This window comes from Salminus brasiliensis, chromosome 1 (genome assembly GCF_030463535.1).
Source record: "Salminus brasiliensis chromosome 1, fSalBra1.hap2, whole genome shotgun sequence".
Lineage (NCBI taxonomy): Eukaryota > Metazoa > Chordata > Actinopteri > Characiformes > Bryconidae > Salminus > Salminus brasiliensis.
In genome coordinates, this window is record NC_132878.1 from 20875651 (window position 1) to 20898320 (window position 22670).

A 22670-nucleotide genomic window follows, 5' to 3' on the forward strand; every position below is an offset into this window, starting at 1 on the left:
AACTTTTATAGCATAAATAACATTTATAGTATTTAGATTAGCTACAGGTTTAAAAGGCTAAATCCAGCTCTGAAAATCAACCAATCCTTTTAACTTAAGTACTTTAGTTTAAACAGTAACTGTGCTTGATTTTTTTAAATGTACAATTATTTAAGAACAGAGCCTAGAAACAAAACTAAAATGCAAAAATAGCTTCACTATTTTCTCAAAGTTTCTCAATGTCAGAACAAAAATTTAATTTTTAACTTACAGGGTTGCCTTGTGACCATAACTCTGGAAAAGCTGGGTGTTGATGTTATGGTCTGACTAAAGAAGTAACATCTAAATGGTGCTATGCCACACATCCTGTTATCAAGTTTAAAATATCAATAGTACATCATATCATTTATATGTACATTTTGGAAAACAATTATACCACTTGACCACTGCTACTCCCCCTCTCAAACAGGAGCAGCCCACCATCAGGGAGGTTCATTTCTGTTTGGACCAATCAGACTCTATCTTCAGATACACCAGGATGAAGGAGAATAAAAAAAGACAGCTATGCTCTCCGTAAGACTGTGAAAGCAGTCAAATGTGGGTATGGAGCCGAAGTGGAGGCACAGATCAACTCCACCAATGCCAGAAGCTTGTGGCAGGAGTTAAACACAATCACAGATACACTCACTCCATGTTTAACAACAGTGCTTTTACAGAAGTACTAAAGCTGCTTTTACACTTGTTTCAAGGAAAAATGCGATGCACCCCCCGAAAAGAGTGTGTGACAGGGGCTATGGGAATGTAAAACAGTGCTGTCTCCTCCATCAACTGCCAACCTTTTGTTCAGCTGATACTGAGCCATAGTTTGTGGTCATATTTTGTGGGTTGTCTCAGTCTTTAACTTTTTTTTTGGTTTTTCAGTAGATGCCACACCCCTGTTTTGACTGTTTTTATATGAGCTCATCTTCTTACACAACACCATTTTGTTCAGCTGCTGCAACGATTCAGAACTCTTCTTCCACAAAGAACAAAATAGTACTGTAAGTATCTGTGTATGATCTATTATTAATGGTGTAAGCATGTGCTTGTCCAGACATTGCTTGTGGTAACATTCTAGTTTAGATGTTAATATTGTCAAAATACTGCCTGTTTTATCAAATTATTTTAAAGGGTTTACAAGTTCTTCATGTTAATACATGGCCAGAGAGAGGGGAGGATGTTGTTTCCACCCAATGTCTGTGGGGGGATATGCTATGCACCCCCGGCAATATTCCTAAATAGCGCTTGGCTTTTTAATAGGGTATGATGATTACTTTTGGTTGTTAACATTGACAAAAGAGTATTTTATAGGAGGTGTATGATTTTCATTTATATAGAATTATATTATTTTAAATATAATTTTGGTTTAAAATTAACTTTGGTTTAAATCAGCTCAGCTGTTTAGCTGTTCAGCTGTTGCAATAGTTCAGAACTCTCAGAACAAATAATACTGTAATTGCCTTAGATATGATTTATTATTAATGCTTTAAGTATTTGCTTGTCCAGACATTGTTATCCAGCAGACAGCACTGAGTGGTACATTGGAACAGATGGAACTGGCCATCTCAATACATGGGAAAGAGAGAGAAAGAAAAAGGAGGGTTAGAAGGAGCACAGCTTAATTTGGTGTGTGTGTGTGGGGGGGGGGGGGATTATTGTCCACTGTCCAGAGCAGCTAAAGGTTTAAACAAACAGACGAAAATGGAGATTCATGTTTTTCATTGAACAGTAGCAATATTAATCCTTTCATACAGTGAAGTTTTTTGTACAGCATATTATGTTTTGTAATGCATTAATCATATCTGTCCATGTTCTTTCTTCCTCAGGATGATACTGTACAAATGGATTACAGAGGTATTTGTTAGGTTCAATAAGTACATCTTTATATGAACATTTTAATGTATATGTACATACACTATACTGCCAAACGTATTCACTCACCCATGTCCCATATTAGGTTTATAAGGAATATTTACAACTTTCCAGCTGTTTGCAATAAACCAATAAAATAAGAGCAATTTAAATAGCTCAGCAACACTAATAGAGGTGCTTTCTCCAAATTCAACACAAAATGACACTTTTAATGACAATTTCACAGTGATTCATCCCCCGGAATAGAATTCCTCATAAGAGCACACATTTATGAGGGCAAATCACGTAGCAAATTAGTTGCATCAGGTGTGCTTCAGATCAAACTTCAGGTGGCTAGGGCTTTGTTTACAGTGATGTTTGATTGCATGTTAGAAATATTCAGAGAAGAGATCACTGCCTTGCATAAACAAGGAAAAGGATACAAAATGAGAATGTTCTTAGAAAAACTGTTGGAAGCATAGTTTGCGTGGAGGAAGAAGAATGAAGCACCTGTTTACAGTAAAGCACGGCAGTGGCTCAGTGATGCTTTGGGGCTGCTTTGCTTCCTCTGACACTGGAAACCTGCAGTGTGTGGAGGGCAAATTAGATTCAGTTAACTGTCAGGAACACCTAACATACCCTTCTCAAGTGTCAAGTCAAGTGGGTTTTATTGTCATTTCAACTACATACAGAGTACACAGTGAAATTAAATGTTCCTCCAGGACCATGGTGCAACACAGACACAGTGCATACAGAACACAAGTGCAACACAATACAAGTGCAGACAGACAACACAACACAGTGCAGACAAAGAATAATAAATTCTGTGAGGAAGCTGAAGCTTAGGCATCACTAGACCTATTAACAGGATAATTATCCCCAAGCATACCACTATATATATATATATATATATATATATATATATATATATATATATATATATATATATATATGTTTGTTGTTGTGGATTATTCTACACTATTAGGTTGGTCACATTTTTTCTGCCATTTAAGAAACCTACTCTGCCATAATAAATTCTTGAATTGCTTACACAGCATGCTTTGGATTATTATCCATTTCCAACAAATGAATATGAATATGAAACAGAAAGTACAGATTTCTATGCTTTATAATTAATCCTGACATATCCTGATAATTTCTATCAGCAGTCAAACCAGTGACCCAGTTCCATTGTCAGTTATACAAGTGCATGCCATAATAGTACCTCCACCATTTTTGACAGTTGATGTATAATACTTCAGATCATTAATCTTTCCTTTCCTTCTCCTTACTCACAGTAACCCTGTTTGTTTCTGTCCATAATATCCTATGCCAGAACTTTGCAGGCTTTGGAAGATGGTTTCTAACAGTCTAATCTGGTCTTTCTGTTCTTCACTGTTACCAACAGTTGGCATCTTGAAGTTCCCCTTTTGTATTTAAATTTGTGAAGGCATCTTTTGATGGTAGACTTTGATAGGGATACTTTGAAATTATTGAGATTGTTTTTGATTTGACTAGATGTTGTGAGGAGTTTTTCATCATCAATGAAAGAATACCACTTTCATTCACTTTAGCTGTCCTCTTTTGTCTTCAACTTTTTTTTAATTTTAAGAATATTCCATATTGTTGATATAGCCACTCCTAAAGTTTATGCTCTCTCTGATAAGTCATGTTTTTTTGTTTTTTTTCTGGCTAATGATGGCTTCCTTTACTTGCATTGTCACTTCTTTGGACCAAATATTTCCCATTAAAAATTAAAATACATTCATTGAAATCAACTCCAGACCTTTTATCTGTATAATTCAGATTTCTTTAGTATTTTCAGCTTTGTTGTTATGTTGTGTGTTTAACTGTGACTCTGTTTGTGTGTGTCTTAAGTTTATACTAATATGTGAATTCGGAAAAATGTCAAACTTGAAGAATGGGTAATGCAGTCAGTTTACAATTCATACATTTTTATCTGCAGGAAGTAAAAGACCATGCCTGAACATGCCAGACAAAGCAAATACTGGTAAGATTTACAATTAATTGACATTGTTGAATTCTGCAATAAGAAGTATGGCTGTGATGACTGGTCACAGGTTTGCTTAAACTGTTTATTTGTTAATTACTTGTAAGCCTGTAAAAATGGGAGGAGATGCTATGTAAAATATGTCTTGTTAAACCCCTTAAATTAAAGCTGAATATCTACATTTACATTTACATTTACGGCATTTAGCAGACGCTCTTATCCAGAGCGACTTACAAAGTGTCTACACAATACACAATACACAATAAATATCTACACAATAAATTACATATTGATAGTTTCATTTTAAATCCTTTCTGGTGGTTTACAGGGGCAACATTAGATTTTTGGTCACTGTCTAAATACTTATGGACCTGACTGTGTATTAATTTAATTTTTTATTTAATTTTAACCAGGTAAAAAAATAGCTCCTGAAAATGACAACCTTTCAAAAAAAAGGTTGTGTACCAGCCATGAGAAAACAGGACCTGGTGAGAGTGGTCATTTGCTCCTGTTTTCAAATCTGTTTGTGTGTGTCTTAAGTTTATACTACAAATATGTGCATTCATACAGGAAGTAAAAGCTTACAATTACAAAAGATTACAAAATTTCCAATTATTTGACAGTGTTCAATTCTGCATTGAGAAGTGGCTGTGATGACTGGACTTGTTTGTACTAATTTGTTTATGCTCTCTCTCTCTCTGATAAGTTATGTTTTTTTTTTTCTGCCTAATGATTTTTTTCCGACTTTCCTTTACTTGCATTGTCACTTCTTTGGGCCAAATATTAAGAGTCCCCATGACATAAAAATGCCACCATTGAAATCAACTCCAAGACCTTTTATCTCTGTAATTTGCCATGAAATAACAAGAGAACAGGCCACACTTTGCCATGAAATTGCTTATCTGTTAACTGTCCAATTACTTTCAAGCCTGTAAAAATGGGAGGGGAGGTGGTTATGTGAAATATTTCTGTAATTTCTAAATGGTCAACTAAATCTTAAAGTTAAATGACAACCTTTCAAAAAAAAGGCGGTGTACGAGCCATGAGACAACAGGGCCTGGTAAGAATGGTAATTAGCTCTTGTTTTCAAATTCAGATTTTTTTAGTATTTTCAGCTTTGTTGTTATGTTGTGCATTTAACTATGGCTCTGTTTGTGTGTATCTTAAGTTTATGCAAAAAATATGTGCATTCAGAAATATGTCAAGCTTAAAGAATGCGTAATGCAGTCAGTTTACAATTGATACATTTTTATCTACAGGAAGTAAAAGACCATGCCTGACCTCAGACAAAGCAGATACTGGTAAGATTTACAATTATTTGACAGTGTTCAATTCTGCATTGAGAAGTATGGCTGTGATGACTGGACTTGTTTGTACTAATTTGTTGTTTAAGAATACCAAACCAAACCTATTTAAAAATAATTAAAGACAGATCAAAATAATAAAGTTGACAGGCTGCCAAAAGTGTCAGTGGGCGAGTCAGTTAAAGTCAAGCTTGGAACACTAAATATTAAACCCTGGCAAATTCAGTATAGATGAAGCTCCAAAAATAGAAACCTTTTTGAAATAAGGTTTAGAGTCCAGGAAAAAAAAACAGGGCTTCCCAAACATCTAACAAGTTTTCTTAACAATTCTATTTGCCATGTCACTGTTTTTTTTAACATTTTTGTAGTAGTGACGTATGTATGGAATGTAGGAATTATGATGTGATTTGAAACAGGGCTGATAGTCTCTCCTCCCCAGAAAGAGTAAACAATGCAGATTAGTGGTGAAGAGAGAACTGCGAGTTTCATTGGTGAGATTAAACTTTAGGGCAACTGTTAACTAAGCTGATTTTAGAGATTCAACTTCAGAGGGATGTGAATTAGAGTTTAGTTTTACAGTCAGTTTACACTTGATTCAGTCCTCCTGCCAACTCAAAAACTTTACAAAAACCATCTGGTAACTTATTTGATCTTTTTTAGAACCCTGGCCTTGGACCACGAAAGTGTGCATATGAAGGCTAAGGACCACAAATGATCAGCTCATACAGTTCTGTTAAAGTTTTTTAATATTTAGCATATTCACATCTTTCTGATCTTTACTTGAACAATACCAAGAAATAGGAGAGGTAATATAACATTTATATAAAAATTAGGACATCCCCTCATTTATTACTACTAAATGCTTAAAATTAGAATCAGGGGCACCACATTAGCTGCAGATGATTAAAACATCATTAATGGGGATTTTGGAGGAGCCTGGCTTTAAACCTCAGACATTTACTGTGGATTACTCTTGATGTAAAGTGGGTGTTATTACTATGGAGAGGTCCAAATAGCTTTATGATGCCTCCAGAGAGAAGGTTGTAGATGTATACGAGTCTGGGAAGGGATTTTAAAAGATCTCGGAACACTTAATAATCAGCTGTTCTAGCACGTTCAGTCCCACAGCAGACTACAAAATGCGTAAAGAAGTCTCCTACAATCCTTTGATGTCAACACAGGATCTATAGTTAGCTCTTGCCATTGCTGAAGCCAAAGTACAGCATCTACCATCAGAAAAAGACTACACACGTTTGATTTTCATGGGAGGTGTGCAAGGAGGAAATGCTTGCTGTCATAAAAAAGCTTTTCAGAGAACACCTAGACCAAGATCAGGACATCTGGAACAATGTGCTTCAGACAAAACAATCCAAAGTTTAATTAGTTGGACACAGTAACAGAGGACATGTTTGGTGTAAACCAGACACAGCATTTGAGCACAAGAACCATGTGAAGCATGTGGAGGTGGACATGTCATGGTTTGCGGCTGCTGTTCTGCAGTAGGGCCTGGAGAGCTCTCCAACATGGAATTCACAAGGAATTCTTTATTGTATCAGAGGGTGCTTGAGTAAAATGTGAGAACATCTGTCTAAAACCTAAAGCTGAAATGTCACACAGCTGAAACAAATCTGCATGGAGGAGTAGGAAAAACTTTCTCCCAGTTGATGTCAGAGACAGGTAGATGGTAGAAGGTAGAGGTAGACAGGAAACATCTAAATGAAATTATTTTTGCTAAGGTTGGAAATGTTAGCTATTAGGGCATAGGGTGTCCTAACTTTTTCCACACAAAGGAATTCCCAATTAAGATAAAGGTGCACGTATTTGTCACTGTACACTGTACAGCGAAATGTGTCCTCGTCATTTAACCCATCTGGTAGTGAACACACACTCACACACACACATGTGTTAGGGGCAGTGAGTACACACACACACACCCAGAGCGGTGGGCAGCCAACTCCAGTGCCCGGGAAGCAGAGAGGGTAAAGGGCCTTGCTCAAGGACCGAACAGTGGCAGCTTGCCGAGCCCGGGAATTGAACCCACAACCCTGTTATCGATATCCCGGCGCTCTAACCGCTGAGCCAATAAATTATATTATATCATATTATATCAATTACGTTTTACAAATTATTTAAAATACATTTATTCTGTGTTATTAATTAGTAATAGTACCTCCAATTCCCTAATATTGTTTAAGTAAATATCAAATGTCCATATGTTTAAATTTATAAATTTAAAAAAGACAAAGATTTTCATGGGGTGTTCTAACTTTCTCACATGACTGTATGTGTACATTTGATACTTGTTCTGTGCAGATAAACAAAAAAGTACATTTTTAACTAATTAGTTCTTGAAATTTGGGTTAATGACCCCAGTCTAATACATGACCAAATAAACTCATTCCCCCATGTGCATGAAAGCCACAGGCTGAGGGTGCTGTGGGAGCTCACTGAGATTGATTAAAAGGGAGAGCAAGCAAATCTGTATGAACAAGTCTACTAAATGTGCCTGAAAACAGTTGAAAATACTCCTAAGACCATTTACTCTCGATTTACTGACTTTGGGCTCTCAGATATGAGTCTTTATCCTCTAAAGGTGTACGATTTGAGCCTCAGTTCACTGGAACATGATATGTGCTGTGACATGCCTAGATTGCCAGCTATGAGTCCAAACATGTCAGTTTATTGTCAACACTTGTGTCAGTAACTCAGCAGATATGTTGTGTTCACATGTCCTAGTCAGAAGATCCTATTTCTCACGTGTGAAGTCAGAATTACAAGCACATCATGTTCAAGGGCTTTGATGTTGAAACAAGCTAGCTATCGGTTCTTTCAACACCAGTTGCTGGATCTGAGTCATTCTCATTTAAATGTTTATTGTTGGCTGTTTAACCAGACGTGAAGTTGTTCTTGTGGTGAGCAGATTTCTAACCAGCTTGTCTCTTCTTATTCACAGCAATTTAATATTTGTAGTTGATGTCACACTGACAATTTAACATTTATTGAATTAATAATCTAAAAATGTGCACAGTGTTCACTTTTTCTAAGACCCTGTGAGCAAACAGAACTTTGTATTTGAACATTTTATGTTTAAAAAAAAAAACGCAGGATGAGATTGCATGGGAGCCATATAATGGCTTACACCATGCCCCTGGTAATACCACATATAGCTGTAATATTGAGATAATATAACAGTATGAATAAAGTGGATATCGCGAAACTCTTCTAAGAACACCAAATTCTAATGTACATTAATTACTCAAACAAAACTTTTTAACTTGTTTTAATTCTCAATTATTATTTTCCTATTGTATAACTGTTTAGTGATGAATGTCAGCAAAGCCAAAGAAATTATGACCAAAGTTGATGATCAACTCAATAACCTTGCCAAGTTCATTGAATACATCAGGTACAGTGATCTTAATAATGGCACCTTATACTTATATACAATAGTAGCAAAATTGATAAGCCCTATACATTTAGAAATGTGTTATTTTTATGCCTTTGTGCACAGGGAAAACATTACAAAATTGGATGCTGGTATAACAAAGAAAACTACCGTTGGAGTATTTGGGAGGACAGGGGCTGGCAAGAGCTCTCTGATAAATGCTATCCTGGGAGAAGACCTGTTGCCATCAGGAACCCTCTGTGCCTGTACTTCAGTCATCATACAGATTGAAGCCAATGTAACAGACTCCAGCTACACAGCTGAAATTGAATTCATCTCAAAAGAGGTACACAGACTATACATTTTTCTAAGAGCACATATGGAATTTCAAATGAAATTGATCATTACTGTAATCTTTAAAGTTACTAGGGTGTAGTGGTATAAAGGATAAAGGTGCACGTATTCGTCACTGTACAGTGTGGACTGTACAGCGAAATGTGTCCTCCGCATTTAACCCATCTGGTAGTGAACACACTCACACACACACACGTGTTAGGGGCAGTGAGTACACACACATACCCAGAGCGGTGGGCAGCCAACTCCAGCGCCCGGGGAGCAGATAGGGTAAAGGGCCTTGCTCAAGGGCCCAACAGTGGCAGCTTGCCGAGCCCGGGAATCGAACCCACAACCCTGTTATCGATATCCCGGCGCTCTAACCGCTGAGCCACCACTGCCCCACTTCAGTATGTGTATTCATACTGAACTGTCATGGTATGGGGGAATACACAGTACAAGCTATTAGAGTAATGTCACAAGCATGTGTTCCACTTGGAAAACAAGCTGTAATCTAATGGAATTGCATGGTGGTGTGGGAACTGTAATACGTTCAGGAGTACCGCTATGGTAACCATAGTCTTATTTGTCCCCCCTTTCTCTCACTTGTCTCTCTCCCTCTTGCTGCCATGTGTAGATGGAGAGAATGCTTGTTTTTATCTCTCTTTATTTTTTATTTCTTCTTCCTGAAAATAGTAATCCATAGTTACAACCCATAGCTACAATACTTTAAGAGTGACTGGGCACACATTATTTGTTAGCTCTTTTAGCCTTGTAGATCCTGTGCAAAATATGGAAAGGAACCTTGAATGCATAATGACTCTATTTACAATAAATTACTAAATTGTGTCCCTGCAATTCTTAGCTGAACCATCATTTAAATACATCAGACATGAAGAAGTAGTTAGTAGTTCTGTAGAGGAACAATGTTAGTGTTAAAAAAACATAAATTATAACATTCAGTTCTTTTAAACTCTGGTACTGCAATTGAATGGGAAAGTAAATCATTTTGTAATAAAAACTGCAGCTTTACTTTCGCAACACTGCTCTTACTACGAAATTCATGTAGTATACCCAAGGCTTAAATGAACAAAATCAAACAGACAGTGAATATTTTAGATCAGAGATATTTCAGAGAATTTCATAATTCACTTAACACTTAATTTTGAGAAGAAGTCTTTGCTGGGTGCAGTGTGACTGGAGTGTTCCTGTAAGTAAACGTTTAATGAAATTTACTGCATTTAGCAGACACTCTTATCCAGAGCGACTTACAAGGTTACTCATATTACATAAGTGGACTAATGTAGTGTTAGGAGTCTTGCCCAATGACTCTTATTGGTGTAGCGCAGCAGTCACCCAGACCAGGAATTGAACCCCAGTCTTCCATGTGGTGAGGTAGCTCACTGGTAGGTAGTGGTGTTATCTGTTGCACCACACCAATCACCACTCTCATGAAATCTTGTTGTGTGAGGCTTCTGACTGTAAAAGTTTCTATCTGTCCTTCAGGCTTGGGAAGATGAACTCAAGACCATTCTTAATGTGTTATCGAATGATGGCGAGGAAAAGGACAGTGCAGTGATCGACACAGCAAAAAACAAGATTTCAGCACTGTATGGAGAAAAAGGTCTTTCCATGACCCTAAAAGACCTCATGAAAGCTGACAATTTCTCTGATATTCCAGAGTTTCTCAACTGTAAACCTAAAAAGATAATTTGTAAAAAGGTAAGACGATGTAGGCTTTGTTGTTAAGAATGGGAATTCTGAGTACAAAGAGGGAATCATTCTACTTACCGTACATATAGTACAAGTTACTTCTTTCTTGTTAATGTCTGTACATTATGTGTTTAACACCAGGCCCTAGATCTTGCAGATGAAACTCAGTGTTACGTTCAGCATGATCGGTCAAGTCCAGGAGGATGGTACTGGCCAGTAGTGAAGAGTGTGACCATTAAGGTTCCAAACTGTAAAGACCTTCTGGAACACACTGTTTTAGTGGATCTGCCTGGACTTGGAGACTACAACAAGAGCAGAGATCAGATGTGGAGATCGGTGATTATTGCTATTATTTCATTATTAGTCAGGGTCTCCTTTCCCCGTCATGAGAGTACTGCAAAGTACAGTTGATGAGTTTGCAAACAGTGAGCCAAAATAAGTTTAATATGAACTTAAGCTTAAGTTAATTAAGCTGGTTAATTGTTTTAGTTCAACACTACTTCACAACAATAGAATCTAATGTAGCCTAAATCACCACATGTTTCTGTCACAAGTTCTCAAACCTCAAACAGACATTGTGTAGTTTGTTAAATGATGTGATTATTAGGCATGCAGTTGACATAGTACTGTAAGCTATTTGTCATACACTTTTTTTTATAATCATTATATTTGATAAAAGATGTTCTGACCCCAGAAACCTCACTTTAAATAAAATTACTTACTAACCAATGCTGTAAATAGTATTTGAAAATATATATAAATAATCATCTCAAGAACAGCCATGGCTTAAATCCCAGCAACTGTTCACAGTTCACTGTTGCTGATTACATTTCCTTGTAATGTTATGAATTATAATATTCTCTGATGTTCTGCAGAAACTGAGAGATTGTTCTACAGTGTGGATTGTAAGTGAAATAAACCGTGCTGGCTCTGACGATGACGCCTGGAAGATTTTAACTAGCAGCATAACAGACTTGGCACAAAGAGGAGAGTGTAGGAGCCTCTCCTTTATCTGTACCAAGACTGATGACATCGACCCACAGAACTACATGCGGTTAGTTAATTTATGATGGGATTACAACAAAATTAAAAATAAACACAAGCAGGGTATGTAACAAATCATGACCAAACCATGAACAGATGATCAAAGAGATTACATATACATACATACAAATTACAAGATACACTTGGGGGGGATTATAAAGGGACAGGGCTCGGAATGAATAACACCTGGAGACACGACAAAGCAAGTGTTATGCTTTAAAATGTATCTTGCTCAAGGGCCCAACAGTGGCAGCTTGTTGAGCCCGGGTATCAAACCCATAACCCTGTCATATATATACACACGTGGACAAAATTGTTGGTACCCCTCAGTTAATGAAAGAAATACCCACAATGGTTACAGAAATAACTTCAATCTGACAAAGTAATAATTAATAAAAAAATTTATGAACATGAACAAATTAAAATCCGACACTGATTTTGAACCATGCTTCAACAGAATTATTTTCAAAAGTAAACTCATTAAACAGGACTGGACAAAAATGATGGTCCCCCTATAAATAATGTGACCAAAGGGACATGTTAAATCAAGGTGTGCCCATTAATTAGCATCACAGGTGTCTACAATCTTGTAATCAGTTAGTGGGCTTAAATATAGGGCTACAGGTAGTCACTGTGCTGTTTGGTGACATGGTGTGTACCACACTCAACATGGATCAGAGGAAGCGAAGGAAAGAGTAAAGTCTCAGGAGATTAGAAAGAAAATTATAGACAAGCATGTTGTAAGGGGTGGCTCTAGGGCAAGGCCTCCTCCTGCCACCAGGGGGAGGCCCCGAGTCACCCCAGCCAGTAATCGAGCCCAATTCCCTACACCTGGGCAGTAGGCTATATAGGCACACAGATCCAGTTGCCCCACTGCTGGATCTTTTGATTCTGGTGGTGTGTGTATCTGTGTGCCTGTGTAGGTTTCGAGTGGAAGGCTGAGTGTGTGTCACTCCCCTTCGTGTGTCTCTCCCGAGTCTGTCTCCCTGTGTCTGTGCAGTGTGTGTGTCTGTGTGTGTGTGTGCGCGTAGCACACATACACTCGTGTACCAGAGGAAAGCAGGAGTGTCTGTCTTCTCTGGTGTGTGTGTCTGTGTGTGTGTGTGTATGTGTGTGTGTTTGCACACATACACTCGTTTTACAGAGGAAGGCAGGAGTGTCTGTCTTCCCTGGTGTGTGTGTATGTGTGTGTGTTTGCAACATCAGTGTAAGATCACACCATCCGTCGTTGTTTGGGCCAAAGTAGACTTCATGGGAGACGACCAAGGAGGACACCATTGTTGAAAACAAATCATTAAAAAGCCAGACTGGAATTTGCCAAACTACGTGTTGACTCTTCATCATAGAATCTACTATGTTATCAGAGGGTGCTTAAGGAAAATGTGAAACCATATATCCAAACTGAGACTAAAGTGGAGATGGTATTTATTAATGAAGATCCTGTTTATGAAGACAATATTTAATTTGGCGCGGGGGGGGGCTGTATTTAATGACTGTATGTCTAACAAACATACATTTTTGTTGTAATGCAGACTGAAAAAACTGAAGCATGACAACTTGCAGATTACACAAGAGGAAAGATGCATTATGCACAGAAATGAAACAGCCAAGGAAATGGTGAAGAATACTTTTCATCAAATACATACAGTAAAGGTATGCTTTCATACATTATTTTTTCTACTGTAAGAAAGCCATGAACAACAATTTGTTCTTTGATTACCTGTGATCCGACCAGTATTGTGTGTCATTCTCAAAACAGCAAAAATACAAAACATATGAAGTGTTTTTGATTTATGGAAATACAGTACAATATTGTAATAGCTACCAAGTCCTTATAAACACCAGACACTGATATGTTTCCAGGTAGCTGGCTGAAGAACCATGGAAAAATACTTAAACCTACACCACTTTTATTTAGCAAAATACTAGTCATTTTATTTATTTCTTTTTATTTTCATTTTCATTTTAATTTGAGGCTTATGATTAAGTGCGCTGTCTCCCAACTGCACAAATGCAGTGCAGTTCAAGTGCTGTTGTTCATGCCAGCTTTAAAATCTTGCACTATGTTGCTCTCAACCAATATTCGCTGAGCGGGCTTCCAGGCATTTGTAATTTTGCAATGGTGATCACACACCAGCTGCACATTTTTAGAGTGATAGTTCTTTCTGTTCACATACTGGTCTTCGTGCATCTGAGGCGCCTGTATCCTGATGTGTGTTCCATCAATAACACAACAAACGTGTGGAAAGCTGGTTTATAAAAAATCTTAATGACCCCTTGCTCCTGACAGGACAGGAACTTAACCCCCCTGTTATGTTCATTTGCCAGGAACAAATGCTGTTCCTGGGTCAGTTCGACCCAGTGTGTGTTTAATTATCCAAAATATGTCTGAAACCAAAAGAATCCTAACAAGCAGTGTGAATATTTAAGTACTAACTCCCTTACTAATTATTCTATAAAAATTTAGTGCAATGGTGTTCCTTACCTCTAACAGGTAATGGTTCAATTAGAATAATTCACCTGTTTTTGATTACCAACAGCTCAGCAGATGAGCCCTGTTCTTTTGGACAGTTAGTTCCGACCATTGTGAGCTTTCTCTTTAGAAGCTCCTGACCGATATTGTAGTTTGTGAAAAAATTGTCACAGGTTATGTTGTGCCCCCTGAGACCCTGTGCCATGTCGAGCACGACCCTTGTGCCCTGATTCTTTTTTTGGGGCTCCTTCAACCGGCTTTCCAGTGTAAATCTGCATGTTCAATGCATAGCTGGTGTTTGCATCACATGCTGCCCAGATTGTTATCCCATATTTAGCTGGTTTGGAAGGCATGTATTGCCTAAATGGGCAGCGACCTCTGAATGCCACCAGCCTTTCATCCACTGTGATATTAGGGCCTGGGTTGTAGAGTACTGGAAGTTGCTCTACCCACTTGTCCCAAACTGTCCTAATAGCTGCCAGCTTGTCTCTCTCCAGTCTACCAGCCCTAGTCTCTCGATTACCAAACCAGATTACTCTGGAGAAAATGTGAAAAGTCTCCAGAGACATTGTGGCTCGAAATATAGCCCTGCCTGTCTCTGCATCCCACAGACTGGCTGTCGATTCATCCTTCGACTTATAGACCCTAGCCAGGATGAGGAGCCCCAAATACGCATCTTAATGTGTTTTGTCCAGCTCCTTCCACTTCTCCCCAAAAACACGCCTCTCTTTTAGATGAGTTATTTTCTGTATTGAATCTGGCATGACCAGCTCAAAAGCTGACTTGATGTCAGTCACACAACTCACTGCCATCCTAGTGGGCCCTGGCACTGTCTTTATCATGTTTTCTGCTGACAGTTTTGCCTGATGCATATTTGGGGATGAAGACCACTGTATTTAAACATTTTTTTACATGAATGTCTTGCTTGGAGAAATACAAATAGCAATTCCCTCATCTGGTTCAAAATCAGAATCATTAGAATCAGAATTTAGCTCAAGATAGTCTTCGTCTTCAGACACATCCTCCTCTATTTCACTGTCATGATCAATGATGACTTCCAGAGCCTCCACAGTCAATACCAGGTCCTGCTGCTCATTTTCATGAATGTAGTTTAAAATTAGTTTTATGTTCTCTGTGAAATGCTACACTAATTTACCATACAATGACTCAGTATATACCTTATCACTATAAAGTGATAGCTAATCGAAGAGTGAAATGGTGACTAAGCGTCTTCCAGTGCTTGATTCACAGCAACCTGGTTGCAATGACCCCAAGGGAAAACAGCCCTCCAGTGTCCATTGATAAAAAAAGTCTAATCACAATTTGTTTTACATTTAGTCACTGTGCAATCGTGTGTTATTTTAATGTATTAAAGTTTTTACAACATTAAGGAGACAGGAAATATGGAAAATAAGGAGAACCTATATTTAAGCAAATTTGTTCGAACACAATGGTTATACACATTGAGGTTAAAGTTCATTTTCTTCTTTGTTTTTTCCCCACTAGAAACACTTCAACTGTGATGATGATAATTTCTTTTCTGTGTACACTGTAAGTTCAAGAGAATTCACCAAGACAAATCCAATTCTCAACCCAGAGCAAACAGGTAATCCATAACACATGTTAAATATAATATGATTATTTTGATTGACAAACTTATGCAATAATATATAATATTATGCAATAAAACCTCAGCAAACATTTCATGAAATGTTTTTTAAATAAAGTTTGAATTGAGTGGTTATGTGATTTCTGTTGTTTACATTGCACTAGAACAACAAAAGATACAATACAGTGCCTGAATGATCAATTGTACATTTAAAAAATAACCATAAGAATAATCTATTTGCATGACATGTTCTAATCTAAATGTATGTAGAGATACCCAAACTAAGGGAACTCTTGAAGAAGTACAGCAAGAGTCATACAAATGAAATACAGCATCACTACATCTCTGGAGCAATCGGAATCCTGTCTTTAATTGAAGGTTCCAAGGAGAGCAACGATGATATGGTACGTCACATCATAAATTTAAGAGTTTCTTCATCTGTTAATTTTTTTTTCCATTATTCTTTTTATGTTCTTTTTTTTTTTATACTGAAATCCCCAAAAGGCTGTTGTATTTGAGAAGACCAAAACATAATAGAGGGCTGGGCTGGAAAAATGGGCTTACATGTTTTTTTTTCTGGTCAACTATAAAACTTAATGATTTCATAACACACAATGCCTTAAATTTAAATTTAATGTAAATTGTCAGTGCTCCCACAAGACCCAAATACCCAAATAAATTCACATTGATTGATCATGTTTTAACCATTTAGAAAGAGGGACTTTTTAAATTGAGGCATAATTCTTGGCTAATATGTACTTGGGAAAAATATTTTTAACTCCTAAAATTCCTTATTTCTGTTTTTGTTTTTTATGGGGGCGTTTAAGGAGTATGAAGTGAAAGGGCGGGGCAATGATTGGTTCTCTGATATATTCTGAAATAATTTATTCTTAAAAGTCTTAGTACATTAAAATCTAGAACCAGTTTTAAGCTTGCTGCACATGTAATTGTTGACCCACTTGTCCCTGAAGAATTCTGTACCTATGATTTGTAAATCTATGTTAATTCCACCGCTCCTAAAAGGGGAAGATCAGAACTTCTTTAGTGTTTAGTCATGTGTTCTCTGGAGTGACGAATCATGCCTTTCTGTCTGGCAATCCATTAGAAGAATGGTCAAAAATTCCCATAAACACACTCCTTAACCTTGTGGAAAGTCTTCCCAGAAAAGTTGAAGCTGTTATAGCTTCGACGACGGCTCAACATGATATTAAACCCTGTGTGTGTTTGTTTGTGTGTGTGTGAGTGTGTGAGAGTTGATGTTAAGAAATTTTAATTGTATGACCATGTTTTTTCCTTGTCTTTCCTTTTGATTTTCAAATTCCTTCAATTCAAAAAAGAATATCTAGACAATCTTGTGTGAAACTGATATACAATCAGCTCATTACTGTCTTATTTGAATAAAAGGCCTTTGTATTTAAAATACAAATTCAGAATTTATACACTAAAATATGTTTTTATAAACATTTATGTTTTAGATGGAAGAGAAGTCAAAATTATACAAGAACTTAGAAAATAAGTTTCGGAATGCACTACAACACTTGGTTCAATACTGTGGAAAAATCCAAAGCTCCCTGGAAGAACTTCTCTTAAAAGGAGCAAAAGAATCTGAAGAAAAATGCCTTGCAATTGCAAAAAAAATAATATCACCAGTAAGTAGTTTTCTTTGAATGTACAATGTATAATCTATGCAATTTTTTTAATCAGTTAAATTGTTTATACTTAAAAGGACATAGATGGTCGAGAATTTCACCGAAAACTGACAGCATTGTGCGAAAATGATGGATACTACAGGTCTAGGACGGGGGAAACGCAAGATCTCAATAGGAGTTTGGCCGAACCAATGGAACAGCAAATTAGTCAAACATACACTGATTTTTTCACGTGAGTAAAAGCAATAGTTTTGGTAAAGCTTACCATTAGTTAAAGTTAGCTTAACAGATACTGAATACTTGTTTTGGTATAGCAAGAACCCCCATGTAGCTATTAATAACCTAACACATTAATCAACAGCATGTCATCTTCCAATTGACACGACACTTGATCGACCAGTTTGTCAGACGTCTTGTAGACGTTGCTGGTCACAGCACTGCGCCCATTCCTTAAGGGATTTTGTTACTCTTCTCCATAAACTTTCCATAATCATGTCACACTGCTCCTGTGTCTGATCTTCTCGTTCCAGATGCAATCTATGAATCAATCAATGAAATTCCCAACACTGACTGTTCCATAGCCCTCTGTGTAGTTATTAGTTATTGTTCCTCCCTCTTTGTGGTGGCCCAAGTCTTCCCTGCATACAGCATTGCAAGCAAGACTGTGCCATTGACATGTGCCACTTCAGCACATCCTTCACCTAGTTGAACGCTTTCCATCCTGATTCTGAGATTTCCTTCGCCAAGTCGCGTCTCATGATCACCTCCTGCCCGAGGTACACATAGCCTTCCACCTCCTCTATTTCATTGCCACTCTATAAAGTACTTCCTTTCACATTGCTTGAGGCTTCTGGTCCTATGCGACCTTCAGGAGCTTTTCCTTCCTGAACCTCTCCTCCAGATGCCTTGCAAATGAATACTTAACCATCTGATCCATCATGTTTCATATTTGTGCACTTTTCCATCATCTTCTTAGTCTCCTCCAAGAGTCTTTCACTTTTCGTGGCCAGTCATTCACTTCTCAGATTCCTTTCACAGAGCCCGAATCTTCCTACAACCTTTGGATCTTCCTACAAACTTTGGAGACTAAAATGCCCTCTAGCTCCTGATAGCACTTCCTCGTCGTCACTGTTAATAGTGGGAGCATACACATGGATGATTTTTAAGGTGGTCTTTCCTGAGAGTCAAAGATTCAGCACATCTATTCTCAAGGACACAAGCTGGAGGTAATCTTCAAGGCCCATTTCTTGCTGATGATGAACCCGACACCTCTGACAGGTCTTTCACCTTCTCCACACCCTACTCTCACAATGCTACCATCTCACATTTATTTCATTTCTCTGACGTGTTTTGCAGAGTCCCAGAACAGGTTCGTCTTTTTCCTAGACAGCTTCTTGACAACTGAGATTCTTTGCAGCCTCTCGTCACACATATTACACCATGTTGTCCTGGAATGGTCTGACTGACGTGCAGGGTACTGGGGTCCTTTTTCCAATGCCATGTTTTAGCCTTGTGCTACACAAAAAGTAAATCCTTTTTAAAGGTAAAAAATGTACAGCGAAATGTGTCCTCAGCATTTAACCCATCTGTGGTAGTGAACACACACTCACGTGTGTTAGGGGCAGTGAGTTCACACACACACACCCAGAGCGGTGGGCAGGCAACTCCAGCGCCCGGGGAGCAGAGAGGGTAAAGGGCCTTGCTCAAGGGCCCAACAGTGGCAGCTTGCCAAGCCCGGGAATCAAACTCACAACCCTGTTATCAATAGCCCGACACTCTAACCGCTGAGCCACCACTCCCCAAACTACCTTTCCAAACTAGAGTGGGGCATATCATCACAGTTTTCTCTCTTTCTGGTGTTTGTATGTTTTTAACAATGAAATATATGCATTTGTCACATTATATGATGTCACACACCACCCCCCCCCCCGAACACAATGGTAGTAATGGTAAAATGGCATTTAGCTAAATGTAATGTATTATACATCATTTATGTGTTAAACTACATATTTGTTTTCTTTTAACTTACTGATTCATTTCTTGGATTCATAGACAGCTGATGACCTATTTTAAATGCCTCTTTTTTTAGAGTCCAAGTAACTGAGAAATCACTGTTAGCATGCATTGATAAGTTCATCATCATTCCAGATGACTTGATTACAAACTATAATAATTCTCCAGTGCTGAGACACATGCTGAAATTTCTTCAAACTCAGGTAAACAGAACATTGCGTTATAATCTGCATTTGGTTTATGTGATAGCTGCTATACATCAGTCATGTGACAGTTTCATATGATCTCCTATTATTTGTCATTTATTTATTTAGAAAAAGTACAGTTTCAAGCCTCTATTATAGTTTTGAATCATTTTGCAACCAATTATGTACAAGCTATTGTAGATGTTTCATGAAATCATTGTTCTCTACTAACTGAGTTTTTAATATGTTTTAATGAAAGTCATTCATCAATTATATACATTGTTATATTTGTACATGAATTATGTACTAATATATTTTGGCTTTTTAATGTCTTACAAACAGGAAATGAAACTGAAGACAGAGCTCACTCAAACAATTATTGAGCGAAAGAAAGAAATATACGATATTCCTTCTGCTCACATTAAAGAAACGATGCAGCAAGCCTACAAATGTAAGTTATTGCTCATGATATTTTCAAGATTAATTTGGCCTAATCTAACTCTAAAATGCAAATGTGAACAACTTTGCGCTGTATTAGGTGCTGCTGACATTACTGGACCCGGCTCTATGAAAAAGAAGCAGGACATGCTGTTGAATCACATAGAAAGATCAAAAAGTACAATGTTCCAGAACGCAAGGAGAGAGATGCTTGATGAGCTGTATAAAATACTGGTTTGTATTTGTACAATATTGTGCAACGGTCTTAGGGAAGAAAGAAGAAAATTATTATAAACTTTATATCAGCAGTAACTGTATTTATGTCAGTAAAAAAACAGCAGAATAAATACAAACATAAATAAATATAGTTTTAAAAAGTTTAATTGTCCTGTTTGTCAAGTTATGTAGGTTAAAAAAAAAGAATTCTGGAAGATTGACTGCTGACTTCTCTGTGAACTCCAGCCACTGTATGGATTTATTTAGTTTCATCAGCAGCTCACCAAATTTACTTTAATAAGGGACTGATACACTAGGTGATAGAATAGGTGTTGGATGGGAACTGTAATATAGTTAAGAGTACTGTTAAATATAGTTACTACCACATACACTTATTGATGTTGCTTATTTGTTTTTCTAAATTCTAAATTAAAAGTTTATTAAATTTGCTTTTCACATTATGGTCTCATTCTCTTTAAAAGAATTTCACAATGGAGATCCAAACAACATTAGAAAAGTCAATGGAATATGCCCTTCTTAATGCAAACACCTTGCCTACAATAGGTGAGTAATTTTAAGTTTGACATGTGTTCATGCATGTTCATGTCCCATTATTTTAATTCCAAAGGATGATTTAGATTCACTGCTTATAATCTATAAGTTACCAACAGATTTGTTTTAAAATGTTATTTCTTTTGTGTCATAGAAATCAGCGCAAAGCTAGAAAAACTGAAGAAGTTCTCAAAAGTTCTCTAAAGTTTGAGATTACATATCTGCAAAATAACTGCAAGACGGCTTTATGAAAATTTAAATAAGCCCCACTAATGCTGGCTTGCCTAATAATGTTATGTAAACAAGTCTCTTCAGAGTTGAGTATATTGTGAACCATATTTCTCACATATCTCACATTATGTAATATGGCTAAAAAAAAATTATTGTTCTCTGCATATTCATACATGAAATCTGTGTTGTTACTTTTGATGCATTGTACTGTTTGAGGCTTATAGGATTGTCATTTTCGAACCTGATGAGGTGCCAGTCTCATTAATCATATTAAGCCTCACAAACCATTCGTTTTTGGCAGCCAATTTTGCTGTCAAAGACTGTCTTAACGGTCTAAATCTGTCTCCACGGTGATTAATCCCCATCATTTACAGAGACAGAAAACTAAGCTATAAGTATGATGATTAAACAAAATAATCTTGCTTCCCCCTGGATTATTCTGGATTCTGAGTTAGTTGTCTTTTGTTATTGTTTTATTCATGTAGTTTGAAATGACAATATTAGTTTAATGTTATAATCTTAACCACCTTATTTGCTAACTTCCAGTAAATCATAACTTTAAATAAACAAATGTAAGTAATTTGCTTCTCGTGTAGTATTTTAAGTTCTACGTAGCTATGTATATGTTCAGGTTACTGATAATTGTATCTTTATTGTTAATATGCAGCTTCTTTGTACACCACTGAGTAAAATAAAGACTAACGTATACTAATTTTAACAATTTAACAAAGTACAAAGCATCCTGTTTGCATTCTTGTGTTGAACCTTTAAACTAAGTGCCTATTGAAAGCATTCACCCCTGATGTTTTTTCCTTTATTGCATATTTTCAATATAATATAATTGAAATCATGAGGAATATAAACCAGCTTTTTATTGCAAGAATTGACAAAAATATTAACTCATTAATGTGAAACAGATTAATACAAAGTAATGTTAATTAAATAAAAATATATAATATAAAATAAGTGATTGCATAAATATTTACCCCCTTTAAAGTGACTGACCTAATTTAACAGACACCCAGACTGCTAGTATTGTTTCTATTAATGAAATAGAGATCACCTGAGTGCAGTGAATATAATATAAAGACACTCATCTGGGCTGTCCAGTCACTAGTTAATCGGTATTCCTGGCTACAAATGAAGACAAAAGAACACACCATGCAACTCAGAGAAAAGGTTGTTGAAACGTATGCCAGAGGATAGATACAAAAATGACAGCTGAGCCCTTTAATTGTTTTGTATGAAAAAAACTAAACTGAATGAAACCTTTGCCTTCTTAATTTTTTTTTGTCTAGTGATTATTATGTTGACTTATCACACATAAAAACAGAAAATGTGATGAAATCTAAATGACATTCAGGCGCATCAGTAAAATTTTATGGATGGAGGGCTAAGCCTTTACTTGGGAGGTCTGGGACAGGTTTCCCACAGGATAAACAAAAAGCCCCTAAAGGGTCTATTGATCATGATTGTTTAGAGTTGTCACACATATATGAAAATATGTGGTATGTCTATTGCAAAGTGTCTGTGTTAGAAGTGCACAGGGAATATTGTGAATGTGACTATAATTAAAGCAATTTCTCTTTTGCTGCATATGCTCTCCCTGCCACTAGAATTATGCCAAACATAATTCCCTTATTCT

At 36.9% G+C, this 22670-nt stretch overlaps 1 protein-coding gene across 5 annotated transcripts; it reads left to right on the forward strand.

Annotated features, from left to right (window-relative positions):
- Nucleotides 1-975: 975 nt before the first annotated feature.
- On the forward strand, nucleotides 976-21755 carry LOC140550664 (nuclear GTPase SLIP-GC-like). Of its 5 annotated transcripts, none has more exons than XM_072674350.1 (19): nucleotides 976-1019; nucleotides 1845-1872; nucleotides 3836-3880; nucleotides 5140-5181; nucleotides 8506-8590; nucleotides 8696-8915; nucleotides 10409-10624; nucleotides 10757-10951; nucleotides 11491-11669; nucleotides 13192-13312; nucleotides 15639-15738; nucleotides 16012-16145; nucleotides 17217-17390; nucleotides 17468-17622; nucleotides 19480-19606; nucleotides 19931-20039; nucleotides 20127-20260; nucleotides 20725-20806; nucleotides 20949-21755. In XM_072674350.1, exons 2-19 carry the CDS (start codon nucleotides 1860-1862, stop codon nucleotides 20996-20998), a joined length of 2181 nt encoding a protein of 726 aa, XP_072530451.1. In that variant the 5' UTR covers nucleotides 976-1019; nucleotides 1845-1859; the 3' UTR covers nucleotides 20999-21755. The 5 variants fall into 5 exon arrangements, with proteins under 5 accessions (XP_072530451.1, XP_072530453.1, XP_072530452.1 ...); XM_072674352.1 differs by lacking the exon at nucleotides 976-1019 and adding an exon at nucleotides 4294-4940 and having other exon boundaries at nucleotides 1853-1872; XM_072674351.1 differs by lacking the exon at nucleotides 976-1019 and having other exon boundaries at nucleotides 1853-1872; nucleotides 4294-5181.
- The last annotated feature ends 915 nt before the right edge of the window (nucleotides 21756-22670 follow it).